This window comes from Onychostruthus taczanowskii, unplaced genomic scaffold, assembly GCF_017590055.1.
Source record: "Onychostruthus taczanowskii isolate IOZ18803 unplaced genomic scaffold, ASM1759005v1 scaffold88, whole genome shotgun sequence".
In the NCBI taxonomy this organism is placed as follows: domain Eukaryota; kingdom Metazoa; phylum Chordata; class Aves; order Passeriformes; family Passeridae; genus Onychostruthus; species Onychostruthus taczanowskii.
The window spans coordinates 2,428,335-2,451,503 of NW_024506773.1; the positions used below are offsets into that span (position 1 = coordinate 2,428,335).

Sequence of the window (23,169 nt, forward strand, 5' to 3'; positions counted from 1 at the left end):
CAATACTGGAAAAAACCCCAACCATAGAAGAAATTGCTTCTAAGAAATTAAATTAATTCTTTTCCCCTGCACTGTCCTATATTATTTTTTTCCTACATTTTTTTTAATTGTTAAAATAGTTTTCAGTACTACAGCTAGATTGGTGTTGTCTGTACAAAACCATGGATGGTTTGATCTGAGAATAATTAAATAGCTAATAAAGAAGTAAAGCAAACAGAAGGAAAATTTTGTAAGAAAAAATTGCCTACTAAGTTATAGCATTCTTATTCTTGCTGTCATTCTTTCTGCTTTTCATTTGCTTGCTACTTTCAGGCTTGCTACATTCATTTCTTAATGAATAAGTAAAGGTATTTTGAAGTAGTGGCAAATGTGTATATCTTCTGAAAAGTGTCAGTTCCAGAAAAAAACTTCTATTTAAATATTACATTGGATTGAAATCCAACGTCATAGCTGCAATAGAAAAAATATGAGAAACTGTTGAGGAAGTTTTATCTTTGTGATACTAAGATCCCTAAAAGTGGTTTCTTAACAGATTACAGATAATTTACCTTTCTAATTATTTAAAAAAAAAAAAAAAAAAAAAAAAAAAGAAAAGAAAAGAAACCCTCAACAACTTTTATGAATATATAAGGTTAATGTGAGGCATAAATGATATACAAATAAAAATAATATCCTACTGAAAAATTATTTTCTAGTTTTAGTTACATACCATGGATCTTCAAATCTTATTCTAGCATTTTTACCATGTCCAAGTGAGACTAATATAAGCAAGGGAGAATGAGGCAAGAGTGGGAATTTCAGCCTGCCCACTCTGATGACACTGCAGTTTTACTAAGATATTTGAGGCTAGTGATATAGAATGAAAAGTATATTATGAGGTCATTTGCAGGTAGTCATAGGAGAGTACCCATTAAAATGCAAAGTAATGGAAGACTGAAATTACCTAATTTTAATAGAGTTGTAACAAAAGCACTGTATAACTAAATGCACTGGACTTTGGCCAAGACACATTACATTTGACTACAGACTGCAAAAGACTTATTTGATTATTTATTTACTTTCTGGCCTGAAAAGAATTTTCTGTGTTGTGTTTCAGCCAGCTTCCCTATGATGTACAAGCACATTTAGACAAATGATATGAATAAAACTATGCATATTTCTCTTGCATAGTAATGCAAAATGTATGTGTTTTATAGCCTTCTCTAAGAGTTATGAAGCATGCTGTCAATGATATTTATCATGAGTATAAATTAGAATGGGTTTATAAATCCTGCTGAAATATAGGGTAGCAGCTAATTCTGAGGATGTTCTGTCTGTAATAGCAATCCTTTTTTCGTAGCACTTTCTATGATGACAAAATTATTTAGTCATTTTGTCAGTCATTTAAATTGGTTGTTTGTATTTTTTAAAGAAATTTTGTCTGTATAATTTTTTCTCCTCCCCCATCATCCACTTCTTCTCACTCTGCCTAGAGCCTGCCTACAGAAAAATAAAGCAGATAAAACATTTTAATTCTTTGTTGTGGATGAAACACCTGGTGGTGGCTGTTCTGCTGCCCTCAACCCGTGATCTGATTGCTCTAGCTTCATGTCAAAAGGATAGAGGATGGGGTAGAAAAAGAAAATTGTTCTAGAAACAAACTCTTGTACTTCTTAGGCAGTTTTGCCTTGAGAACTGCTAATTCCTGCTGCTTGGTGGGTTACACCCATGTGTGCTGAGCACTTTGCTTCTCGATCAAAAGGTTTCCATCAGCTCTCAGGAGGGTTTTTAGCCAAGGTATGTGGTGCAGCCTGAGTGAACAATATTAGTGTTCTGTTCTGTCAGCTCAGGTCATCATCTGGGTGAATGGCCTTTCTTCTTAACTCTCCCTACATTTGGAACTTCTCCTTTAAACAAGAGCCTGAGCTTTTTGTCTCTGGTGCCCAAGGAGAATGATTAGTGCTCTAGAGAAGAATAGAATGATACAGAAATTTATTAAATTATTATATTCGCTCTCACCATTAGTTATAAAGGGCAGTATACAGAGAGGTAACTCCTTCCACAAAACCAGTGGGAATTTTGGTCCCATTGTCACGGAGTTGATTGTTTGCTCCCATGGAGATTCTGGCCCCAGCTCAATGCTTCACAGCAGCCATTCTTGAGTGGGAACATTTGAAAGCTTCTGCCAAATTCAATACTTCCATCTGATATCTACATGCTGGGTATAGTTCATTGGCAACAAAGGATCTCTAGACACTTAGTATTTCTTCTCTTTTGCTCTGATTTTTCATTGTTTTATTACCCTTGGGAGAACTTTCTTTTCTATCTATGTAAATGTGCCTTACAATCTTTTGTCTCCATTAGTTACCTTTCCAAAGTCATGAGAAGTTTGAGGTGTGTTTAAAAGAAAACAAATTCATTTTATTGTAATATTCAAAAGTAATGCCCATACTTTTTTTTTTATTTAGGTCTCAAAACACCTTGAGAAAGATGTCAGCTGCAGAGTTGGGAGAATTTCTGTGTTCTGCTAAGAGGGAGAGGCAGAGTTTGACATGAATATCTAAAGTGGCTCAATCAAGGTCATACAGCAAGTCAGTAGCAAAATGTGGAAAAATTACTTGTTTCCTTGGGAAAAGGATATTCAATTTTACTCTTGGCCTTGCTTTTGTTGCATTTATAATGCAATTGCGAAGAATATTGCAGCATCAGTTAATTCCCTTTTTGTTTAAAAGCAGTGTGAATTTCTTAATGATAACTGTTGCTGGCTAACACGTGGCATTTTAAAATGGAAGATTTAAGGAAATCATACATCCAGTATAAAATCTTGAAACATTCAATAATTACATCATCAGTACAAAAGAGCAGGGGAAAAAAACCCAGTTTGTTCTCAAACCCCTTGCATTTGTGGCAATGTGAAAACAGGCTGTTGTCAAATAACATCTCCATTTCACAGCATTCTTCACAGTGCCTTTTTTGACAGAGGAGCTGCAGTCCAGCACTAGTCTTTATTATTCCTGCAATAATGGGACTCTGATAGGAGTGTATTTCATGTCAGTGATTTACTGTCTCTATTACAGTGTGACCTGAAAGCCATAACTCCTCTACCAGGGACTGGGGTTTGGAAGCATTCCAGGGCTGCAGCATAGCTTCCAGCCAGCTCAGATTCTCTAATCCTGTGTGTTTTTCACGCAGTTCAATGATTTTTAGCTTGTGCAGAAAGTATCAGAAATGTTTCATAAAGGAATGGCCTTTGTTTGGGCAATTCTAATAAAGCCACTGGTGCAAATAAATGTGCACTGAGCTGTTACAGTCTTCATAAGTCATTTTCCTCTTGCTTGTACCGTAGGTGGAAAGGCCATTTCTTGACTGTCAGACAGCACATGAAAGCACAATGCATATGCTGTGCAACATTGTTAGTTGGCACTGCTACGTTAATGTTAAATCCCTCAGTTTCTGGCACAGTGCTTCACGGACTGTAAATAGCATCTTCTCTGTGTGTCAGTGCATGGTCAGTGGGGTTGCTGGTGTAGATATAAACCATCTAAACAAAATTATTCCATGCAAGCTATAACATCTCATGAAAGGAAAGCAGAAGAGTTGCAACAAGTAACATAAATTTACAAAGAAAAAGTTAAAATAGCCACAGAGGATCATGTCACAGGATAAGGCCACACTGTGAGGGAAACCTGAAGGCTCTAGAAAGCAATCAGTTGTAGACATATCTGGAGGCCTCTGACTTCAGGGTCTGATCATGGTTGTAGGGAGAAGGGTACAGATGTCATGCTGCAGGAGAGGGAGCAACAGGATGGCTTTCCCAACACTGTGGGCTGGAGGCCACACACAGCTTTACTGTATTAACTTGATGGGAAGGGGACAGGTGGGGAGGCACCTGGATATCACCTGGCCCTTGCAGACCTGTGGACTAAAAAGTCCATCTGCTACTCAGGATTTTAATTTTTGCATAAGGAGCACTTGGTTGTTGTATTCCATTTTATTTAAATGGTATGCTCTGTCTCATTGGTAGCCATTTGCACTTGGGACTTGTGAAGATCAGATGCCCGTTTTCGGGGGCTGCTCACCCTTTTGTGCCACCAGCATCCCTTGAGCATCTTCTCCATAAATGAGCACCTTGTTCCACTGGTGTCCAGAAAGCAGCATGTACTAGTTCAGTTTTGAGTAATGAATGGGGTCCCTATTTTATGTTTTATGCTTCGTTTGTACCACTTACTGAAATTTACTTCAGAGGCTGAAATTAAAAGCCAGGGACATTTGAGGGTCATGAAGAGTCTTTACAGTAGCTCAGCTCAGTCCCCATACATCTTGAGGTTTTACATTAAGTACAGCTCCTTAATTGTAGTTCTGAGAGTTTGGCTTCTCTGCTTTGTACTGCGAGTAATTAGCATCATTAAAATCACACATTGTCTACACATTAAATGATATTAACAAGTTTTTGGGTGTTTTTATACAGAAATTGCTGCTCTTAGGACAGAGGAGTTATAAACAGCCAGATAGTAAATGGATGATCCCTCTTCACATTGGAGGATATTCACCAGAAGACCCAGACAGTGTGTCAGAATGTAATTTTCCCTTTCCCTGGTGTTATCCCTCTTTTGGATGTGTAGTAACTGCTCCTGACATGGACTTTCTTAGCCCTGTGGCTTTGGTCTAGCAGGTATATGCCACCCCAGATAGGTTCTCCCAATGACTGGGATCCAAACCAATTCATTTTTTCTCTTGGGCATGGGCCAGTTCTCAAGTTTTGGCATGTGCTACAATTTGCTGTTGCACTGAACGTCTCATCTGGGCTTCAAGTAAGTGAAACTACTTTGGTAATCTCTGTGGACTGTGAATTCTTGAAATCAATAGCTTCCTTTCAGGAGAGTTTAAACTGCTTTCTATTATGTGGAGCCTGACGCCATAACAGAAAGATGCTTGAGATGCTGATTGAGCTGCTCTTTGGGCAGCGGGTGACATAACAAGGTATCTTTCTGAATACAGGGAACAAGGGGGCATATGGTACTTAATTTCTAGGAGAAAATCTATCACTAAGGTTGACCCAAAAGCAATTAGTTGTTCATTAAATTGAATTGGTGAATTCACCTGTACAGTCTATTAAAATATTGTACAGTTTAAGTTCCATTTAGTACCACTAGCGGAAGGGCTGTGGAGATTGCTAATGGATTACCTTCTGTCTACCCACTGAGTGGATGCTTGTTCTTCAGTGAAACAGCAGAGCAGCCTGGTAGCTCAGCCAGAAATACCACCATATGGCAAAGCTGAACTTCTCCCAGTGCTGATGTGGCTCCTTGCTTTCCAGAATCATTAAGCTCTCATATTTCTGAGTGTAAATGGGCACATATAAATGAGTCATTGTCCTAAATCCAAACAGCTAGATTTTTCACCATTTTCAAAACTCAAATGATGTCTTGTGTAAATTGTATTAAGAAGTAGTCTGTTTAGCAAATTGAATTCAAAAGGGCTTTGGTTGTGCTTCTGAGACTTTACTTTGTTTAAAAGGTACCTCTGTCAAGACCAAAATCATAGCAGCATACAGAGCTTTATTTCTCCCTACCCACCATGTGCTACTTTGGGCAGAGCTTTCCCACACCCAGCAAAGAAAGAAGAGCTAGATGGCTGTTACATTTACTGACAGCCTTGGTGAACAAGAACAGGTACTCTTGGTTATGCCTTGTTTCTACTTTGAAGGGCTCCATTGGAAAACTCCAAGGGAATTCATAAGAGGATATTTATTTCATACATTGTAGCACATACTCACAAACTGTACTTCGTGTTCTTTTACATTTCCTTCCTAATGGAACATAATTTACTATAAATAGATGTCTTGATCTCTGTATGTCAGGAACATTGTTCAAGGTTCAGAATTTATTATAACTTTCTGTATTGATATGCATTTGAGAGCCCATCAAGAAAAACAAATGCACAGCTCAGCTACATAGCAAGGAGGTATTGAGCAAAGATGCTCAGCACGTACTTTTAATAAAAACATGCTTTGTAAGTTTACTTCCTTTGTGGCTGGTTCTCTCTCCTCTGTTGCTTTCCAAGGTCCATGTGTAACAGTCCAAGGCCAGCTTTCCACATGTGGCACAGCAATACTGGTTTGGAACAGTACTGTGCTGGATTGCACAGCTTTGTGCTGCAGAACCTTGTGCATGTGTGAAACATTCTAGGATACTCACACAGGGAACTTTACATAAATAGGAAGCTGTTCTTCGTCTATGCAAAACCTACTGCAAGAGCTGTGGGACCAAACACATCATCTTTGTTTTCTGCTACATCATGCTCTCAGTTTTTTCTTGTCTTTCTAAGAGTTGCTACAAGAATATATAAAAAATAGATGGTAGAACTAAGTGGAGCCAGACCTCTCCAGCAGTACAGTAACTTCTTGTGCTATTAGAAGCTCTATGGTCCTTTGAGCTACTCTATAAATCTTTTAGTGGATAAGTATGGAAAGCAGAAAAGGGAGAGATAGTAGATAAAAAGTGTATTTGGCCATGTGTCTACTTCTGCAAGTAGCTCATCAGATGCATACTGACTAGGTCAGCTTGGGTAATAATCTGAATCAAAGTGTTTATTGGTTTCTCTTGTAATAGTGCCTAGGCAGAAGCCACAACACTGCACCTACAGGTAATGTAATAAGGGCAAAAAGGCTTAAAAACAGATAACCTAATTACACTGACTATTATTGCTGTGTGCTACTTATACATTTGCCACTTTTGCATTGGTCTGGCCACAATGTTGTCCTCAATATAATTTATTTCTTATTTTTGCTTGTTTTCTTCTAGATTCATAAAATAATCCATTTCAGCATGTTGGGTACTCATTAATGGTGCCTTGTGTCACAGATAAGTTTAGTTGGTTAGAACTGGGTGCACATAGTGCCAAGATTGTGGGTTGATGCCCACAAGGGCCATTTACTTAAGAGCTGGACTCAGTGATCCTTGTAGGTCTCTTCCAACTCAGAATATTTTGTGATTCTGTGAAATATGCTTGAAAATAGATGTTCTTTGCATCTTTTCACCTAGTGGATAAAGTGCTTCTTCAGTAGTGGCACATAATTTCCAAGACAGAAATAGTATTATGTTCCTCACTACGTGGCACATTTCTGCCACAACTGTGAGAAATAAGTCCTGAAATCAAAATTAGCAACTAAGGATTAAATTCCCATATCTTTTTACTGTTAAAGAAATAGCAAAACAGAAATAACAAGTAATTGATGTTAAAGATATCTTCAGCGAATGATAACACACAAGACATGAGGTGACATCTGTGAAATTCTTGGCATACCATGTGCATGTTTTATAAATTTTCAAAATGTTTAATTCATGTGGGTGGGCAGTTGTGTGAATGCTTAGTGTTAAGGATTTGTACACTGCAATGCATCTGTGCTGGAATGGGTTCACCTGACTGGTCTTGTGTAATTGTGGCCTTCATCTCATGTCAGAAGGTTGTGTGATCAAGGCAGAAAATGGTTAAAACGGGTTGAAGTAAAAAAAGGGCCTTGTGACTTTTTTGCAGTCTTTCATTACAGATATACCTGAGGGAAAGTTTCCAGCAGGAGATTGTTGCATCCAATCTGAAAGCAATAATATAAATGTTGTTACTGGGTAATGCTGTATGCTGTAATATTTATATGACTTTCCACCAGCTTATTTGCTAAAAATTGGAATAATGCAAAGTAGTTGCATTGTACATTTCCCTTTTTTAAATAATGTCATTGTAATCATCTTTTGATTTTCTCCCCTCTTTGTTACAGGGAGAAAATTGAATTTTAGTCATGAGAAGAAAGACATATTTCATTTTGCAATCACTGCACTCCCCAGGAATAGGTTTATTAGGCTCAAATGCACAGGGATACAAAGTGTAATGGCCTAACATCAGAGGGTATCAGTGTGCTGAGCCCCAAGGGACATGCAGGGGCGGGAACATGTTCACAGTCATGGAAGCTGATCTATACTGTTCTAGCACTGATGAGATGTTAGCTGGCAGGAAATTTGCATGGGATGATTTTCACAGCCATCACTTGTAGAATGTTTTAAACAAAAAGTGTGGGTCTTTAGCAAGGTGCCTTGTTAGGTTGGGGAGTTTTGTTGTTGTTTTTTTAATTCTTTCAGTACCTAGTATCCATCACTTATTTACGGAGTTAGAGAAGCGTGGCACTGGAGTTGTTAAATTAGCAGAATCATATTCATGTCTTTGTTCTTGTCAGTCAGGATTGTGTGTGGGAGCTATTAGCTTCTGCATGAAGCTCCACAGAATAGATAAAATGAGTGAAATCACTAAACTGTTAACAACAGTGGTTACAGTGTTTGACAAGTCTTGTAATTGTTTCTTAGGTTATAAGGATTATTCAAAAATGCAGCTCTTCACTGAATATGCCATGAATATTTTATTGAAATAAGAGAGAGTGAATATTCTGGTCAGAAAGGAGCTCTGTCTGAGTGATGTGGTCTGCAGGTAGCATTCAAATGCATGAACTGGCTTTTGTACAGCTTTTCTACTAACTGTGGAAAACGTCCATGCATGGGGTGAGGTTTTTTACTTACAATCAAATTTTTGAAGGAGATGTTGCTAATGGTTTGGTCAAACTACTTTTTCAAAGGAGAGCTGGATGTGACTAATACAATTATTGTAAGCATTTAAGTTAGTCCTTATGTGAGTCCTGAGGATGTGTCCACTTTGTCAGAGGTGACAGTCACTGCTCGCTGCCAGCTCATGAAATGTGTAGCATTAATACAGGCTGGATAAGCACTAGCAAAGAAAAGGCATTCTCAAGTGAGAAAAAGAAGGGAAAATGCAGGTCCTAGAAAATCCATTTCTGTATAGTGGATTGTATAATGATTTAATGCAAGTAATTTTCACATCTTTGTTGTGTGCCCTTGTGCTAGGTATGAGGGGTACTTAAAAGTTGCATGTTTAACATTCCCACATGATTGCAAAGACAGAAAAAGTCTTAGTTCCATGTGAATACCAAGAAGTCGTTTCAGTCATGCTCTAGATTTGACCCTATTCAACCAGATTTCTCACACTACATGCTTAGGGTGTAAACCCCAAAAATTAAATGGTTTGTCTGGTTTGTAGCCTTGGAACTCCATGTATGTATCCCTGATACCAAGCCCTCAGTATGCGGAGGAATATAGCACTGACATATACATCATGCTAGTTTTTAAGGACACTAAACAGCTTAGACCTCACATAATTGTCCCTGATTTCATTAGAACTGAATACAGACATTTCCAATAGATTAGTAAGGCATTTTCTAATAATTTCAGGGGCTTTTCTTCTTTTTTTTTGTGGCAAAATTCAAACCCAGATGTAGTTTGGTTCCCAGTTTAACCCCAAATTCTTAAAGTAAAACTCTTTCCCACTTCCTCTTCACACCTCTCAGAAGCTTTTCTTCCCCACCTCTGTCTTTCTTCCTTTATTTTTTATGACACAATCTTGTAATTTTTGGGCATTTTTTTCTACAAAAACCAAATTTTTCAACAATTATCATTGTTCCTATCTGAAAAGATTGCCTTTGAATAACGTGATGCTGCTCCCTCTTTTCTGTCTGCTCTGTCCCTCTACTTCTTTGCTCAGTATGACTTTTTCCACTGACTTCAAGGGCCAGGCATTAACCCAGAGACCCAGGGAAAGATGGTTGGAAGTATCTTGGTGCCTCTGGAGTAATAGTCCTTCATACAGCACAATGATGATTCCATGTGTTCTTTTCATTCACTCTGTGCTACCACAGAAGAAAGGAATCCAAATTCCCCACTGTCTTGTAAATATTATATTAGACACTGCAGAGAGGCTTTGAAATGTTAATACCCCTCTAATGCAGACAGCTGACAGAGGGGGACAGTTTTGATTTGGTTGTGACTCAGGCTGTTCCAACAGGTCCCGGCAGAATTCAGAGAGCTGGGAGCAGACGCTAGTTTCCTGGGTAGTAAAGGCATTTTACATGATTTTAGGGTCATCTTAGCTGGTGTTTAAGAAGGGAGAAAGCTACCTGGGGGGCAACTTTGAGGGACAGCAGCTGTTTTTAAAAAGTGGTGGCAGAGCCCTCTGTTTAGCTCATGGATACCAGCTGCCAGCTAATCTCTTTCAGCCCACAGCAGTAAAGTGACTGTCAGCAGCGTCTCAGCTCCCTCAGCCTTCAGCAGGTCTGGATGAGATTCTGCCCCGTCTCAGCACTGCAGGGGAATAAAGGAAGGAGACTGGAGATGGATGGTTTTCCACCTCAGGCCACAGGGACACGTGGCTTGCTGGTGAAGGGAAGCTTGGCTCCCTGGCGAAGGAATGCTTGGCTCCTAGGAGAAGGGACCCAAGAAGTCCTTTCACCTTTGGTCTCCTGGTGAAGGGACACTTGGTCTCCTCATGAGGAGACAGGAGAGGGACAGGAGTGACCACAAGTGGTCCTGGCCTCCCCAGGAGAACCGAGAGGGCAATAGACCAGGGCTAAGGAAGGGGCATCTCTCACAGCAGTGGCTTCAGCTCGGAGGAAAGACTGGCCAAGATTGTCCTTCTGCCTTCTGCCTTCTCTTCCAATACTCTTCTCAGAATTTTTTCCTGGCCCTTTGTTCTTTGATGATTCCTTCACTGACTCCTTCATGCCAGCCTTTTATTTTAATGATAGCATAGCAGTGAAACCGAGTCATGGTAAGGCCTGAAGGTTTCCAGCTTTAATCTGTAATGAAATGTAAAGAAACCTGTCAGGGTCTGACATAAACTCAGTCTCCTTCAGAGACGGACTTGGGAACTGAGCTCTGGGAATCAATGTGTTCAGACCAATTGTACTTTCCAAAGCAATGAATTGTTTTCATTAATTTTTTCCCCTCTTCCATTTCCCATAGAAATTGGGAAGATTGACCAAGACATATATAAATACAACACCCCAGGATTCACTGGCTGCCTATCAAGAGTCCAGTTCAACCAGATTGCTCCACTCAAAGCAGCTCTGAGACCTACCAACGCCTCCTCCCACGTCCACATCCAAGGAGAACTGGTGGAATCTAACTGCGGAGCGTCTCCACTCACCATCCCACCAATGTCGGCCGCCACCGACCCCTGGCACTTAGACTCAGGTAAGGTCACATTAACTCAGTGGAGCAGTTCAGAGAAGAAACCTGTCTGCCTTCCTCTGTAAAGAAAAGCAAAAATGAGAGCTAAATGATTGATAGGTGACTCTAGGGCTGTAATCACAGTAGGAAATGCAAAACTGGAATGACAGAAATTTGCCCCTACTTTTAAATGCAGTTACAGAGGAGGGTTTTTTTTTTCTTTTTTTTTTTTCTTTTTTTTTCTTTTTTTTTCTTTTTTTTACAAATACTATGCTTTATTTTTCTTTTCTGTAATTATTAGGTTATTTAAATGTTGACTTTTGACCTAACTGATGTGCTGGCACTTTCTGTGTAGTCAACAAAAAGCTTCAAGTATATATAAATGAAGTCCAGTAGCATTTCTTATACTGTATCCCTAATAAGTGAGTATATTTCAGTCAGCTTCATACAAAAAAAAAAAAAAAAAAAAGTAAATCTAATTTTAGGCATAAATGCATTTATGTAAAGTGCTGATTTTGTTTTCTGGAACGTCTACTTTCTGTAGGCCGTGTTTAATCGAAAATCCCATTAGTCATGGTGGCACTCATCTTGTGCTGAAAATGCTGGAAGCCAAAACAATTTGCGGATCCCAGAAATCTCACCCTGCTTTGTGACTGACAGGCCCTGAAAATATACATTGTGGCTAACTTTAGAGGATTTTTTTCTCTCTTTTGCTTCTTGAGTATCAGGTTACCTTTAGATTTATAGGGTCAGGCATACATTGATGCTTCCCTTGCATTTTGTTCTCATTCTGATTTCAATTGTAGAGTACAAATTAGAACCTGTCCCGGCAAATTTGTTTTTTGAAGTGGTACAAAATTAAAATGCTAGAGGAAAAACTTGATTTTGATAATGATTAGTTTTTGAGCTTGCAGTTGGATCCATATGCCAGTTTTTAAATGAGAGGAGGCAGGTATATATGTCTTTCTCAGAAGTACATGTCAAAGTTGTACCTTTGAGGTTTGTTTTTTTGTGGGTGTTTGGTTGGTTGGTTGGGTTGGTTTGTTGTTGTATAGGACTTTTTTCCTTGCAGTGTCAAGGAACTCCTTGCAGCATTTCCTTTCATGTCTTCTTTGGCAGAGAAGTGGGGCAGTTGTTTCTAAGGAGAGACAGAGGTCCTTATAGAGCTGAGGATCCCACACATTAATACAAGCAGTACCATTCTCTAAAATCTGCCATTCCCTCCTTGCTGCCATGCTGTGCTACTGTAAGGTTTCAGTATGTCTCTTCCCCACTTATGCACTTTTCTACCTGAATTTTTTTCATCATAAATTAGTAGTCCCTTCCTTCTCTGAAATTATTAGACCTGTTTGTACCTGAAGGTTATGGTCTGTACTCTTCTTTCTATACAAACACATTTTCTGTAGGATTCTTTACTGGCTCATGTCTTTAAAAAGCGTGCCATAAACTCCTTGAGGATGTGCTGCTGCTGTGAATCATGTGCATCTAATGGGCTTTGGTTGTTAATTTTTGTTGGTTACTTTTCTTTCCACTTCATTTGAGTGCAAGCTAACAAAAGACTATGGTGGGATTTACTCAGGATATTTGCACAGCTCCTAATAGCTCCTGCAGTTCAGAGAAAGAGGTCGTGTTTGTCCTTGGCACATGCTATTATGCTTGACCCTGTGTTGGCTCAATCTCATCTTGTAAACTTTGTTGACCTGACAGATTACAATTTACACTTTTTCTTCTGGATAAATTGTAGTACTTGGACACAGAGACAGTGTGAAGGATATCAGGGAACATGCAGCATGCTAGTAGGTTGGCTCAAGCTGTCTGTTAACTTCTGTCAGTAAAAAATAGATTTCATTGCCATAGCCAGACTTAACTGTTTCAAGTTATGGACAGACAAAGCTCAAGAAACCCAGCTTCACTTTCAGTAATTATTAGTTTTTGGAAGACTGGGAGCTAGGAATCCCTTGTCTTGTCCTCTCTAGTGATCCACAGCAGCAGGGGGAGAAGATCATACTGCTTCAAAGACTTGTAGTGAGGGACTGCTGTACACCAAAGAAAGCAACAATGTCAGGTGAGTTGTGATGGTAGAAGTAAATTTCACAGCAAAGGAGTGGCATTTCACTGGTTCAGGAGTAAAAGGATTTTCAGGTGTTCGTGGGCAATGTCTGGCTTCTACTGTGGCTGGCATTTCCATGATACAAAGAGGAGGTATCTCAGCATTTACCAATATCAGCAAAAACAACCAAGTCTTTGTGAAAGTATCCGTGGTGGTCTGACACAGATAGTTCAGTCACAGGAAAAATGTATTCTGTAGACTGTGTAACCTTGAGTCATCAAAGTCATAGCCTGTCAGTCATCAAAATTATCTTCATCTAAATTAAAATACTTGGGTTTAGTGTCACTTTGCATTAGTAAATTGGCAGTTTCCACTGAGGATTTTTTTGTGTTTTCCAAACCCTACTTAAGACTTTCTAACACAAATCACATTGAGAGAGAAAATAGAGGAATCAGAGGCATAAGTTTTTGGCTCCAGAACTGTAATAGTCTCTGTTGTCTCAGTGTGAATTTACTCCTTTACTAAACTTGCTGAAAGGACAAAGACAAAAAGCAACTTTGAAATTCACAGAAGGACTTGTAGTAATATTAAAGCAAAAGCCACTCACACTTTGCCACAAAGAAATGGTTGCAAATAACATGTCTTTGAAAGCAGCAATTGCTATGTGCAGTGTTTCTCATCTCTAACATATTTTTATCTGTAATTTTTAGTGTTATGTTACCTATTTAATTTTAAATAATTCTTAACAAAACATGAGAGCTGAGGATGGATGTTTCATAGTAAAAATAAAACAGGAAAAAAATTGTGGGAAGAATCATATGTTTAAATTTCATTCAATGACATAGTTTGAACTCATCCTGACTCATATTTTGAGTTAAGGTTAGGTTTTTAGTTTTGTTTCTCAAATATTGTGGGATTGAACTTTGAGGATTGAAAAATGTTGTAGGAGGGGATCAAAGATAAGTGTCTAAATAGAACAGATACACCAGACGACAAATGTAATGATCCTTTCGCCTCTCAACTACAGTGCTGGATCAGATTTTGCAGATAATTACTAGAAGTTAAGCAGGTTCTGCCTGATGGGTGACCTACATGAAATGTTTTCTTTAAACTCCTCTGTGTAGTTACTGCATGAACATCTCCTGCTAGCTGCAAAACATTTTGGATGCCCTAACAGAGAGGCTAAAGGGAAAATCATAATGACATGCATCAGTCACTTGACAGTTAACCTTTAAAAACTAGTTCAGGGAACTATCAACAAGGAGCCCTGTTGATTTTCTCCCCTGACAAATGAGCTGTACAGTTTGTCAATTCAGTCTTGCACTTTCTGTTAGCCTTGAATACACATATATTTCACATTTACAATATTAGATCTTTTTAAATTCCTTTGCTAGCCACCTCCCCACCTCTGGCTGGCATTTTGCCATGCTCCTGAGACATTATCTTAAGCCATGATCTTGTTCAGCTTGTGAGTATTCTCACAATGCATGGTCTTTTCCTGTTGCTATGGTGATCCTTTCTTGGTGGTGATGAAGCACAGGAATTCAACAAGTCATTCTTTTCTGGAGGGTGACTTTCTGCTGATTTAAAAGAAAAAGGTCAACAATGACATCCAAGCAGATCATCAATATAGTTCAGTTCCTGTGTTTTCCTCCCATCAGTATTATCTCAGTTCATGTCAGACAATCCAATTTGCCTTGGTTACATCAATAGGAGTGTAGAAAAGAGGCTAAAAAGAGCCTAATCAATGAACATATCTACTTTTATATACTGTCCAAATCATTGAATTACCTGTCTGGCATACAATTCAAAACAAAAGTTTTAATTTCTATAGCCTTTAACTGTATTGGTGTGCATTATTGCTGCATTGGTTAAAAAAAAGCTAATTGCAAGGAGTTTTTAATATCTCTCAGTTAAAATTAGCTAAGATATAGGTGATTGATAGCTGACACCTTACCCATTGTAGAGGAGCAAAAAAAAAAAAGCCCAAACACTATTATTTTTGTAGAAAAAAAAAAATTCACACTTGAAATGCCTTGTAGTTATAATTAGAAGTTGCATATTATTGTAATGCCATTGTTCAGTGTGTGCGTGCTTTTATCTAAGGTTCTGCTGATTACTAATGAAATTTCACCTCCAAAGTTTTCTTATTTATATAAATAAAGCATGAAAGAAACCTACAACATGGATATACCTCTCTGTTTTACGTAAAATGTGCTGCAGCTTGCCAAACCACCAAATCTTGAATTTAGTAAAAGCTGGAGATCCAGAAAGGCAAGGTACACACAATAGTTGGTAAGTTATGCTTTAGCAGCCCTAAGTTGTCATAGCACTCTGTAGCTGCAAGATGCATTTATTCTGAGTATGAACAGAATGGCATCTAGAGTATTTAACATGGAATTTAGTTAAACCTATATTAGCTTCAACATATTACAAATTAAATGGAGCAGGATTAAATGCTACATCTGCAACATTCTTCAAGTGGCATGACTTTTTTCTGACTGTGTATGTTTAAACCCTAAATGCTCTTTATTTTTTGTAATAGTTGAAAGGTCTTGCCTTTTACAAATCAACAGCTTACTTTGATACCTATACTGAGCATGTCCTGCAAAATCATGTACCACTGTTATCGATATTAAAACAGCTGCTTGCAGGATTCTCTTTCTTTTTGTTATGAATCCATCCTTCTTCCTTTAATAAGTGATGGCAGAAGAAGGGAACAACAGCACTGAGCACTGGCCATACATCCAAGCTCGCCTATTTGGCCAGCTAATTTCGTTGTAAAGTGAAAGAGAGCAGCCAATTTCTGCACTCAGAGGAAGTGTGACTCATATTACTGGTGGCAGTGCTGAAGGTCACCTTCCAGATTCAGACACCATGAGTTGAGTCACATCTCACCCCCTGACCACTGGTACCACATCTCAGAGAGAAGAGCAGCAGCACCTGAGGAGAAGCTGGGTCAGATGTGTGCTGGTGTGGATGTGGCTAGGAAGATGGAAAACAGCTTTTGCCCTTGTCAAGGGCTTGTTACAAATGACACAGTGGGAAGGAAGAATCAAAGGTGTTATTTGCTGATGGGTGACAATGCAGCCCTCAAAGTGGTCTTAGGTCACAAACACATGAACAAGACACTCTTCTCCTGGACATTGAAAGAGTCCTATACACATCAGTGAGTCCAAGAGTGTGAGCATTTAAGTTAGTGGCATGTGACACGTTACATGTGACATAAAGTTAGTTGACATGTGACAAAGTGCTCATTCTCTCTTTTAGGGGATGGCAGGAGAGCAGGGTCACTTCCCTAGGCTTCCTGCAAGGACATGCAAGTCCAGGCAGGGACACAGAGGAGCTTCACCACTTTTGTTCATGATGCAGCCTTACATATCTAAATTTGATCTTCTAGTGTTGGCAAAATTAGAAATAGATATGAAGGCACTTGCTATAATAAAATGATGCTCCTCCTTTTTCAAGCATAGAAAACCTGTACTGCAATCAGAGAATCATGCCAAATTCTCTCTTCAGGGTTAGTGATTAGTCACAGTGGTTTTTTTGGTTTGTTTGGTTTTTTTTTTTAATTAACATCGCATGTAAACACTGGGAGGCTGTTTGTCTGCCAGTAAGGTAGATTAATATTTATACTCTTTATATAAGAGACTGAAGATGCACTTGCAACCTGCCCTGTGGGTCAGCAGGTTCTTCCACTGCCAGTCACTGCATTTCTGTGATTGTTTACTCTACTGAGAGTGACCAGCATTCATCCCCCATGCTCCCAAAATAAATATTGTTTCAGAAGTCCATGCCCTTGACCTGAGTTGCTTTCAAACAAGAAGGTAGCGTTTTTTTGTTAGTCAGGAGGGATTAAGTCTAGCAGAAACTCATAGCTCAGATTCTAAGCACCAAGTGGTTCCTGCAGACAAGAGGGTAAGTGGTGAACATTTAAATGCAAGAGTTTCTATTTTTCTCCTGCCCATCAAACAGCTAACTAGGAAGAGCATCTGTCTGAAATTTGGCACAATCATTGCTTCATCCTTAAAGGGTTTAATTATGGTGCTTGAATTACTGAAAATCTCTCTATTGATTTGGAATAAAAATGCCTCCCTCAGTCTCATGTAGCTCCTTCACACAATTATGCATAGCTTTCTCTTAACTTTAAGACTATATAATTTCTGTGTGGGATTTCTGACACTCTGTCTAGTGTATCAGACAGCTGGCAGACTGCCAAGCTTGTAAATTCTTCTGGCATTCGTTGACAGACCAGTATTTTAGCTGTTTCATAAGCAGTGATTTGAATATTAATGCTGCTACCTAATGTCAGGAGAAGGTGCTAGTACTAAAAAGAGAGTATTTTCCATCCTTTGCAAAGACTTTATTTTTTAAACAAGTACTAATCTTAACCAGGAACATAGAGATGGCATAAATTAGAGGGGAAATGGAGTAGAGAAGGAAGCATTTAGATGCCTGAGCACTTCATATAACTGCTTTCTTTTTCCTTTCCTCAGGCAGAAACACACTTACTTCCTGTGTAAGAGGCTATTCTAGATTACAGTCAGGTCATTACAGCTATTAAAGGGGGTTTTAGGTTTAAACTCTCCAATCTGACCCATTTCTTGTCCCCAGTCAGAGTCTTTCTCTTTTTTTCCTCCTTTTTTGTAGCTGTCATAAGTTTACAGATTTGTTTGGTATTCTTGGTCATTGAGGTGGATTTTCTGCTTTTGGGAGGGAGGGAAGGGGTGTTTCTTTCACATATTCCCTCTGGGTCCATTGTCAGTGATTAGCTATATACAGTCAGGCTTTGACCAGCATTAACTCCTCTGTTCCTTTGAGAGCACCAAAACGCTTCATCTTCTACATTAATTATAAAAGGAAGTATTTGTGAATCTTCCTTAACAGGTGAAATGTAAGCACTGCTCATAAAATTTTCATGGAAGTTATAGCTTAGGCCAGCATGACTCTTGTCTGGAGTCATAGTGAGACTTAGTGTCAAACAGATGTTGCTACCAGGAATTAAAAGATAGATGAGTTTAGGTCTTTGATGGATGAGGGTGCTCTAATGTGCTGCAAAACAATTGGAAATCTGGCAGAGCAAATGTTCAAAATACTAACCCTGAGATCCAACTTGCTGAAGTTCAGCTGCAGATAAAATCAAAAAATGATGTTAAATGTCTGTTCTCCTTTTTAAATGAATAAAATTCTGTAGTTTACAACTACCAGATATTAGTATTATGAAGTGTCTTGCCTTACCACTACTTTGTACAATTACTTGCTTGTGTGCCAAAGAAGGTGTGAAACAATCATACAAAAGAGAAAGCAAGGGATAATCACCTAACCCATCCCAACAGACAGTGCAGGAATGTTTTCCATTTTGTTTCATCCAGGACTGACTGGGGGAATTCAAGGTGCAGGGATGGGTCTCCTAATAAGACACAAGTTTTTCAGTCCCTTTACTAGGAAGATTACCGTTCAAGACAAAAAAAAAAATATTGTACAACTCTCTTAGTGAGAACTAAGTGAGTGTACAAACTCTCTCTTTATCTCTTAGAGATAAAACTCCATTTCCTCCTCTCCTTAAGAGTATGGACAGCCGAGCTCACCTGCAGAAGGAAGTTAAAGGGTTGGTAACACAGCAATTCACAAATAGCCGTCTTTACTGGTTGGGTTGTCTGCTGTGTAGTGTTGAGTGTCTGTATTGTCCCAGTTCATTGACCAGGGAGCTTTCACTTCATTTTCTCCCAGCACTGCCATTGTTCATTGTTAGCATTTCCATGGTTCATTCTAAAATTCATGCTTGTTTTTACAGTAACATCCAAGAACACTTTCTTCTATAATCCCCACTTACTTTCCCACTGTCCCCAGGCATTTGCACGCAGAAGGGTGTTCAGAGGACAATGTTTCTATTAAGCCATCATTTTTAATTTATACTCATTTTGTATTGGAATAAAAAGTCAGGATTGGAGAGCCTTCACACTAAAAATGTAAACCCACAGTTTTGTATTCTCCATGATCTCTGTACATGTATCTGTCTCAGTGGAACTCACCAGAAGCTGACATAAAAACCACTTGAGATTCAATGAGAAGTTCTCAGGGAAAATAAAAAAATAACCTTTCAAAATATTTTTGATCTAACTGAACATACCTAACAAAACTTAGTGTAAGTAATTGGTCCAAATAGCACCAATGCATTGGAGGATTTTTTATCATTTACGTTAGGGTTTTTTTCTCTCTATCCCCCCAGTCAAGATGGTTGTAAAAGACTGAAGAAATTAGTGAATTTTGTTCCAACATGGAGATTTTCATGTTCCAAATAATTAGCATTATTGGCAACAGAGAGAAGAAGATGACATTTTTAAAATTAAAAGCCCCAATTTCCCCTCTAAGCAACACATCTGTTCTGGTAGTTACAGAATTGCTAAGTGGGTGTATTTTTTCCAATATCCTGTAACTTGTGCTAAAAAAATTTATTAAGTCTGTGACTGTGAAGATTTCTATTTCCATAAAGTCAGGAAAGTGGTTCATAATAGGGACATGCATATAACCCTCTAACACTACACTTGAGGCATCACTAAAAATTCAAGGAGTGACGATTTACCCCACATAGTATGCCAGAACAAAGCTGACCTTTGACAAACAGCATGGTTAATAATATACTTTAGATATTTTTTGGGGTGTAAGTGTGAGGTTGGGGGTTTTTTTAAACTTGGAGGTGTTTAATATTAAAATCTCTTCAGCCAAATTCTTGGTACTCTACTTAACCTGATGTTTGTAGGACTTCAAATAAAGTATGTTAACAGAGTTTAATGTTAAATAGTCCTCCCTCAGAATCTGCTCTCAAATGCCTAGAAAAGCAGGAGTAGGGGTAGTTTTCCTCCTTTCTGAGTTTTCAGCTTAGAGAAGTAGGAAAAAAATAGATGTATTCATTTAAAAGATAAAAACATATGAACTTTGAATACAAAGTAAGACACACAAAAATGTGCTTTAAAAGAGACAGCTTTTTTCATACTGCTTCAGATTTCTTTTTTCTTTTGCTGAATTGCTGCAGTTTACATGTCATGAGAGCTCTTCCCAGAGCCAAACTCAGGTGGAGAGAAATGGATGGGATGAGCACAGGCAGTGGGATGAGCACGAAAGGGCACTCTTAAGGGTTGTGTTTCTCACCTCTGACATAGGACTGTGTTATGGCGTTGTTTACTCCTGCTCCATCACTTCTGTGCACGTGTTTAGAGTTTCACTTGTGATCCAGTCCCTTCAGGAAGGGGAATGTAGCTGAGACTGCACATTAATTTCTACTATCAAGAGTCAAGCAATTAGGTTCTGTACTTAGAGTCTGTAATAAGGAGAGCTCTGTCATTTCAAACCACAGCAGTACCGTCTCACCTGACCAGCAGAGTTGACATAATTTACAGAATGACACCAGAGAGCTTGCTTTTATTTTTCTCTGTGCTGTGGTCCTATGGAGAACCAGATTAGTGAATGGATCTAGTGTCCAACACTTTCTCAAAATCTTAACATGTAAATGAGCATTTGCTGTCATTGCAAAGTCAATTCTTGGATGCTTGGCTGCAAAGTAGAATTAGGAAGTAGTTATAGTTCACATCTTTTATTTTATCTTACTGTTCTGCTTCCAACCAATGCCTTGATTGATGTGGGTTTGATGTTCCTTGTGATCACCTGATCTGGTGGTTCTGGTTGCTTTCCAGTTCATATTTATGCGAAAACCCAACTGGTTTTAGCAATGGACGAACACCTCTCAAAACTGTGGACATCTGTAAAGATGAAAGGCCAAAGAAGTCTTGCAGCACAAAAGATACTAGTCTGAACAAGCTCACTTTCCAGCATTTCACATTTCATTGATTGTTTTAAACCTGTGATAACTCTCACACTTCCTTTTTTGGAGCAAATCTAAACTGTATCCTCCTTTGTAATGTGGTATATTTTAACCAAGATTTGCCCACTCAGAAAAAAGTTCAGTTAAACAAATTGCTTTCAATGACTTCTGTATAACATTCCTATTAATGTGTCTCAAAACAAAATTTGCGTTTTTACTGTGTACTTTTTGATGCTGCTCTTTACCTGAAAATGGCCACCTCACTTTGGTTTTGGGTTTCCCCTTGCCTTTACTGAACAGCCTTTTGCTCATTTCTCAGCCCACACTCACCTTCCAGACTACTTTACCAAGGCCATCTTTTTATCTCAATTTTGTGAATTTACAAAAGGCTTTTATGTGGGATCCATTGTAAAACATTTTCCCTCTGAAAATGGTAGATGCAAAATCATGCCTGTCATAATGAAGCAGAATTAATTCACTCAGCTAAACCAAGCACATCTGTCATCTTTAATATCTAATCCTAATTGTGCTCTGTTTATCCAGTCCCATCTTCCCTCTCCATTCATTAAGGGCTGCTGTTTTGCATCTGACTGTGGCAATGACCATGCTGGGCATGCTGAAGGATGGTAGGTCTCCTATTGCATTTTTGTGGTCATCTAAAGCTTCTAATGCCATTAAAATGATGGCCAGAATATGGAATTTGCCTGCAGTCAGTCTTTAATCACCCTTTCAGGTGCTGCAAAGTTTCTTCAACCCCATTTACCCTAATAACAGAAAGTTGAAAAGAGCAAAACATAAGTATAGACTCTGTAGGTTTACTCTGTGCTTATTGAAACCATGGCCTTGTAAGCAGCAACCCATGAAAGAAAGAGAAAGCAAAGTGCACAGTGTCCTTTCACATAAATTAGCTTCAGGATGGTGATGTTTGAAGCAAACCTGATGACCTGATGGGGAAAGACAGGGTGCAAAGAATAGCAATGCAAAGAACAGCATCAGCCAGCTTGGATCCTGGAAGGGAAGCAGACGAAGGGATGTTCATAAGCCGCAGAGGAGCTTAGCATTTCCTGGTACAGAGCAATCTGCCCCTGCACTAGCTGCAGGTTTTAGGAAAAGGTCTTTGCTGCACTGTGACAGCAAACTGATGGCTCTGTGCCACAGCTGCGTGTGAAGAGGATTTCAGGCAGCTGGCAGGACATTTCTTGGGTCAATATTTAGCTTTTCAGGATAGATTTTCTGTTCCCCAGGACAGATAAAAAATCTCTTTGCTCTGTTCTTCATGTTTTGAGTCACACACATGAGACTCTGGCTACTTGGAGAAACCTAGGGAAGATTTGTTTTAGGAATTACTCTTTACAACCTATGAACAGCTCTTTATATAGTCTTCTGTGTTTTTACCAGAGGATCAGTATTCCTGCTGTCCCTTTGTCGGCATGCTCTAATGTGTTCTTTCCTCTTTTAGTTCCTGAATTCCAGCAGCAAAGGAAGAAAAACTCCTTGTAGTTGTCTTTTTGGTTTAATATTGCTAAGGAATCTGACTGTAGTAAGGTCAGAGAGGATTCCCCATGCATTTGAATGATGTAACTTGTGTCTGAAATACCTGCACTTGGTACCTGTTGGGCACAATACTCTGTTGAGCTCATCTTGGAGGGTCAAGGACTGTACCCTCATATGTTCTTTTCTGCCTAATTGCTGTGGCAGGAATTGCCCTTTTGTGGTTCTTAGACCTCTGACCTATAGCTCTTTCTGATCTTTTGAGAAGCTACTGGAGAATTTCAAGGGAATGTTCTATTAAAAAAGGAAACTAGTTGTTTTCTTTCTCCTTTATCCATCTATAGTAATACTTCAAGTAAAAAAATTGATGGATATTTTTGCAGCAAAATATATTCTATAACCCCACATTTGGATACAATTTTAGATACAACTTTTTAATCAAAAAATCCCCATAATACACAAGCAGGTGACTTGGTGGCACAAGAATAATAGAACAGCAGTTAATGAATTATGGTGATAATATCGGCCAACATTAGTGCAAGTGCTTTAAAAAAAAGATTCATGAAAGTCTAAGCTTTTTTTTCCTGTAGCACACCTGGTTCTCCAGCAGCTGCAGCAGGGCACAATTTTGCCAATCTGATGATGAGCTCTTGCTGAGCTAGTGTCCCCTGCTCCCACACACATGTTCTTGTTTCCTTCTTGTCAGAGGGGAGAGTCTCAGAGTGAATCACACGTGCTTGTTGATCCGAGGGACAGCTCCTCCTGAC

General features: G+C 38.9%; 1 protein-coding gene across 1 annotated transcript in view; it reads left to right on the top strand.

The window, feature by feature from the left end:
• CNTNAP2 (contactin associated protein 2) overlaps positions 1 to 23,169 on the top strand; it is a 1,013,892-nt gene that overhangs the window by 982,843 nt on the left and 7,880 nt on the right. The window contains exon 22 of the mRNA XM_041425209.1: positions 10,836 to 11,066. Coding sequence (XP_041281143.1) covers positions 10,836 to 11,066 — 231 coding nt within the window. The remainder of the gene's footprint in view (positions 1 to 10,835; positions 11,067 to 23,169) is intronic.